Source organism: Ziziphus jujuba, chromosome 8 (assembly GCF_031755915.1).
Source record: "Ziziphus jujuba cultivar Dongzao chromosome 8, ASM3175591v1".
NCBI classification, from domain to species: domain Eukaryota; kingdom Viridiplantae; phylum Streptophyta; class Magnoliopsida; order Rosales; family Rhamnaceae; genus Ziziphus; species Ziziphus jujuba.
In genome coordinates, this window is record NC_083386.1 from 12,168,080 (window position 1) to 12,174,079 (window position 6,000).

Here is a 6,000-nt window from a genome sequence, read left to right on the forward strand (position 1 = left end):
AAAATATACTAATTACCTTATTTAAGATTAATGGATAGGAGTTTTGTGGAACTTTATCATAAGGATTAAATGAAACAGACGTGTCTATATATATATATATATATTTTTAATTAGTTCCCATGAGGGATAACTTATTCGCAATGCCACTATTTTCTTTTACAAAGGTTTTAATCAAATTCCGCCATTTCCTATATCAGGAAACAAAAAAATAAGAATAAAAAATTGTGTTTGATTAAAAATGAAGGGTTGTCAGTGTAACTATCCCTCAATCGGATCTAAAATAATGAAGAATCAGCTTATTTTTAATCGATCATCCCCGAACATATTTATATCTGGAAAGGGAAATCAAAGATTTTCCAGTGGATGATTCCAATTGGAGCAAAGGAATGGAGAATTTAGAGGATTTAGAAGAAGTTCTTATCTGACTCCCCACAACAAGGGTGGCTTAAAATCCTTACGAATCTTTTTGTTGAGACAGTTTTGTTTGGAGCATCTGGTTTGGTAGTATAGATTCTTGTTAACAATTGGGCGTTGCAGAAAAATGTGATAGAGAGACGGAAATGCGTTCTTTTCAAATTCGATGCTTTAAGGATTATGAGGAAGTTGATTCTAACTTTGAGTTGGTAAAGCTTTGCTCATAAATTTCTTTTTAGACTCTAAAATATTTATTTCTTTTGTCTAGTTTTTTATTTTAACCCCTACATCTTCTAATAAACTACCCATCAACGCGTTAAATGGGCTGAATTTTGATTCTTTAGTTCCTCTGGATTGTTGTAAGCTCTCCTTTTGTTGTACCCTTGGGATGTTACAGAGATTCTCCCTTGGCTTTGTTTTCTTCTCTGGGTTTATAACAAACTATATTCTTAGCCCCAAAAAAACAAAAAAAATCACAAATGCCCCAAAATCAAAAGAATGCCTAAATCCAACTCACTACCTGGAAATTCTTCATTCAATCATAATCAGAGATTGAAAGAATTAAATAATAATAAGAAAAAGAACTCCATATTCCCTGAAAATTTATTATTAAAGTAGATCCCATTGTTCAGCCATCAAAAGGTTAGGCATATCAGAATGCTCCACAAAAAGACAAAAGACTGCCAAGAGCAACGTCATATACTCAACAAATTAAACCATAACCATAACAATGTTAAGAACCATATTGAATTCCAGCAATAATGGCTGCATACATTAAGCAACTAGGTTTGAGGGGGGAAGAAAAAAAAAAAAATTAATAAAGCAACCATCTCTGTACCGATAGCATTGACCCCCATTAAGCTCCCTTCATTTGCATTTAACTGAAATCGAAACAATTGCAAATTACATTAGTTTCCAAATGCATAAACAACTAGAAACTACAACGAGGACATTGATTAGCGAATTAACAGCCTATATTCCTATCATCTTGTAGCCTTGTGGTTAACTATTAAATAGGTTGACAAGTTTTCCTTGATCCGATATTCAAGTATGGGCATGAGCTTATTTAAACCCTAAAAGCTAACAGCAGATATGCAATCTTCCTTAACTATAAAATTTAAACAGCATAAACAATTAAGATCAAATGTCCCTATCAAAGATATCTGATATGAAATTCCCATAGAATTATCTCTTGTAGACATTCAAATCATTAAACAGATTCACCCTATGACAAACTAGAAGCCAATTGGTACTGGTACATTTCTACTGCAGATAAGACACTTTGGTCCTTGTTTACCTGGGCCTCTTGGCAACTAGCACACATTAGATAGGACAATTGACAATAGCCATCGCACAAACCACTGTATTATTTCTAATTATCTCTCTAATTTTGCAGTCAGTCTGGACTAAAGTACTGAAACATTACTATAAGATGAATGCCTCCAAATTCATGCTGCTCTTTCAGGTGGTCACCATCAACATCAGTCATGTTGCAATAAATCAAACCCTTTTCAGTGTAGCAGAGTCTAACCATCAACAATTGAAAAATGCTACCCCCTATCAACAACCTCCAATTATGTAATGACAGCACATCACAATAATCAAATAGTACATTAGGAGCCAAACAAACATTACATAGATGACATGTCCCCAGCAAATAACAAACCGCAAGTCCAAACCACAGTGGAAATTGGTCTACTTCCATAACCAAAACCAATAGCCAAAACTAGACCAAATTCCAATCCAAAAATAAGTGGTTAGCAAGCAGAGTGACTATTTCAATACCAATTAACCTTTTTTTCTGAGGCAATAATAATAATAATAATAATAAGGCAGTAAATAATCAGCTGAGAGGCCAATCTAAATAAGAAAAGGTCACCGTTAACAACAGCTTTGGCTACTTTTATGTGATGAATGTCTAGATATTTCTAAATTGCACACTAAAGATGGGTAGGTTCAGTATCCAAGCTTCTTGGTCCTAAAACGTCCAAGCTATGCATCACTCACACCATGAACTCAGTTAAAACATTTCGCATTTCAACCGGGTCATCGACACAAACCCATACAGCCTAGCCTATTGATTCCGCATCCTAATTTCATAAAATCTCCAATCGTAAACAATTCCAACTCAAAATAATTAGTAATGAAGATCACATTTCACAAACTAATTAATCACATTTATTCTTGGTCCCCCCCAAAACAAAAAATTAAAAACCTAACTGAAGATCCACATTCAGCTATATATTACAGATGTTTAATCAATTGAAAAAATCTACCAGAGATTTGAGTTGAGAAATGATTGCTGCATTAGATCAGAAATCAATCGCTAAATCAAAATAAATTTAAAAAAAAAAAAAAAGCATCTAAATTAGGTTTTCGGAGACATACTGCTTCTTGTGCCTCTGCACGAAGGGAGAATTCTTTGCATCCTCCTCTGCGATGATAAATTCGACATGAAAACGATCAGATTACAAACAAAGCTTCACTGATGCATGTTCATGTACAGAAGTGACAATGAAAGAACAAATACCAGTGAGACCGAGAGAAAATTTGGTGATGACAGCTCCAGTGATAGCGAATCCGACCAAGAAAGGCCAGTTACGATTCCACTCGCGCCTGAAGAAGATTGGCCACGGATCGAACTTTCTCATGATTGTTTTCCCCTTTTCCTTTCTCTTTTCTCTCTTTTTTCTCTCCAACCAAACAGAAGCTCACCTTAACTTTTTCCTAGGGCTTTTAACCGAGTTTTTGGTTTTCGGAATGGAATGACCGAGTCGCACGTGCGAACCGAGAGTGTGATGACTGAAATTACTCATTTGTCCTCGCAGCCTCGTTCGGAAGACGGAATTCCGTTTCGCAAAGAACCATCACGGCAACTGTAAATCGTTTTACGTTTTTGTCCTCCGTAAAGTTTCAAAATTACCATTCCAACCACACGTTTCTAAACTTTTCAAAGCCCGCCTCATAGACACGCCGAAAATCGGAAAACCAAAAAATGAAAACAACAATCCGCGCCACGTATAAAGCATAAAATGCACCAAAACAACACAGACCGTCGATCCCCACCTTATCGACGTTCTAAAATGATCCAAGCACTAAGCCACGGATCGATATTCTCAGCCGTAGATTAAAATCCAAATCCAACGACTTCCATCAGCCCGCCCAAAATTCAAAACCCTCATCCCGCCCCTTATATATGTACCCCTCCACACCATCAAACAAAGCATAATACCAATTCGAAAAAACCCAATTTCACAGAGAAATTTTAAAAAAAAATTCTCAGAAGATGTCGGGTCGTGGAAAGGGAGGCAAGGGTTTGGGAAAAGGAGGAGCAAAGCGTCACAGGAAGGTTCTGCGAGATAACATCCAGGGGATCACGAAGCCTGCGATCCGAAGATTGGCCAGGAGAGGTGGAGTGAAGAGGATCAGCGGTCTCATCTATGAGGAAACCAGAGGTGTGCTCAAGATCTTCTTGGAGAATGTGATTCGTGATGCTGTGACCTACACCGAGCATGCCAGGAGGAAGACAGTGACCGCCATGGATGTTGTCTATGCTCTCAAGAGGCAGGGTAGGACTTTGTATGGGTTTGGGGGTTAAAAGCTTTTGGTTTGGTTATGGATTTTTTATTGGGGTTTATTTGTTGGGTTTATATTTTGGTTTAGGGAAATGTTAAATCGGTAATATTCAGTTGGAAAATGAAATGATGGGTTTTGACTTTTGTAAGCCAAATTTTCTTTCTTTTGTATGATATTGAAGAAAATGCAATCTTTTCCAGATTCGTCTACTTCTTGGCTTCATTAACGGAGTGAATTTTTTTGACTCAGATCTGCTTTCTTTTCGATCAAACATTCTAGTTTGCTTTCAACTGGTTTAACACTGAATCGCAAATTGTGAAAAAACTCTTTTTTGGTTTAATATTTTATTTTAAGAAGCACACATTGATCTTGTAACTAAATTTTAATGCTTAGTGTATATAAAATTTGCTATTTATTTGTTATTAATTTACTTGATTATGTGATAAGAGATACATTTACCAAAAGTAAATATACGTATATTTATGCGTATAAAAAAATAAAATTGAAATCGTACAATTCTATATGAGCACTGAGTGTAAATTTATTTATTTATTTTTTTCATTTGCTTGTTTATCGCATAGCATTGAACACTGTAGCAAACGTCAATAGTTTGTAATATGTATGCAACGTTTATGTAATTTTCAATGAATGATGATTTCGATTTGGTTTTCTAATTTATATTTATTTTTAATAGAGTTCAACAAAAATAAACAATCTCAATGATCAAAATCAAATCCCAATGGTTTTGCTTTGGTCGGATTGAGTATTTTGATTTTTTTGAAATAAAAAATATTAAACCAATTTTTATACAAATGCTCATCAAAAAGTGCCAAATTAAATATAAAAAAATTAACTATAACAAATTATATATGTAAATAGTTTTGTAAGAAATATATATATACATTTAATATAATTATTTAAATGTTTCAAAAAAGTTTTTTTAACTGTTATTTATAATAGTTTCTGTAGATAGATATAACATTTCATGGTATAAAAACATAACGCTTTTTAATTTTTTTGGGGAAAAGAATAATTTGGCTTTGTAATTCAAAACCGATGATAAGTCCATTCAGTATGAATATAGGTGGGCTAAAAGAAGCTTATTGGTGACCCAAAAAAAAAAAAAAAGTTTATAGTGTATATTTATTTGGTTTAATAGATGAGTCAATATCATTGAAAACCTCAGATCTCAATTAATTTTAGGGTTAACATTATTTTAACTCCTAAACTATAAACCTTTCTTTTGGTATTTCAAATGGTAAAATTTCTTATTTTGCCGCAAGCTATTGTTTCTACTGGTATGTTTATGCAATTTTTACTATTTGCTTTTTATTTTATTTTGGACTGGGAGAATTCAACTTAGTACTTAAAAAATTCTATATACTTGCATATTTAACCCACATTGAAAGTGGATTCCCACATATGGATTCCATTTTTAATGTGAGCTGAGAGTACTCAAAATTTGTCCATAATCATTAATTAGTAATCATTCAATTAATCTAAAAGTATATTATAAAAAAAGTTGGATAAAACTTAGCCAAAAAACTTGACCGACAACATCAACCCAAGAATTGTAATCGAGCGGCTGTTTGTAGTTTGCAGTAGATGGTTACTGCTTCAACTTGCATCAAGTGGCTGCTCACACGTCCACTTCAATCCAAATCATAATACGACGCTCGCCCCCACATGATTTCTTTAGTCTCCACTTTAAACCTTCACAGTCTAGTCCTTATTCGTCATTTCACGTCCCATTTACTTTCTAAATCCTAATTTTCACGGTCCAGGTTCACACTCAGCGCAACATGACACAAGTTCAATTACCAAACTATCCTTACAGGAAACTTTTATATTGTCATGTGCCTAAAAATGCTGACGTGGACAACAGTTGGTGGGTCCCACTTAGCCGACAACCATCCAACACCTCCTCGTTTTCACTAAAAAAAATATATATTCATTCTCTTTCTCACACACACTCTCTCTCTCTCTCTTTTATTTTATTTTATTATTTTT

At 34.2% G+C, this 6,000-nt stretch overlaps 2 protein-coding genes across 2 annotated transcripts; one reads left to right on the forward strand and one right to left on the reverse strand.

Annotated features, from left to right (window-relative positions):
- Positions 1-980: 980 nt before the first annotated feature.
- On the reverse strand, positions 981-3,149 carry LOC107413533 (ATP synthase small subunit 6, mitochondrial-like). Its single transcript, XM_016021503.4, has 3 exons — positions 2,945-3,149; positions 2,803-2,848; positions 981-1,295 (listed from the first exon to the last, which is right to left on the reverse strand). Exons 1-3 carry the CDS (start codon positions 3,063-3,065, stop codon positions 1,292-1,294), a joined length of 171 nt encoding a protein of 56 aa, XP_015876989.1. The 5' UTR covers positions 3,066-3,149; the 3' UTR covers positions 981-1,291.
- A 474-nt stretch (positions 3,150-3,623) lies between these two features.
- LOC107413532 (histone H4) lies at positions 3,624-4,199 on the forward strand. Its single transcript, XM_016021502.4, has one exon. It carries the CDS (start codon positions 3,701-3,703, stop codon positions 4,010-4,012), a length of 312 nt encoding a protein of 103 aa, XP_015876988.1. The 5' UTR covers positions 3,624-3,700; the 3' UTR covers positions 4,013-4,199.
- Positions 4,200-6,000: the final 1,801 nt, after the last annotated feature.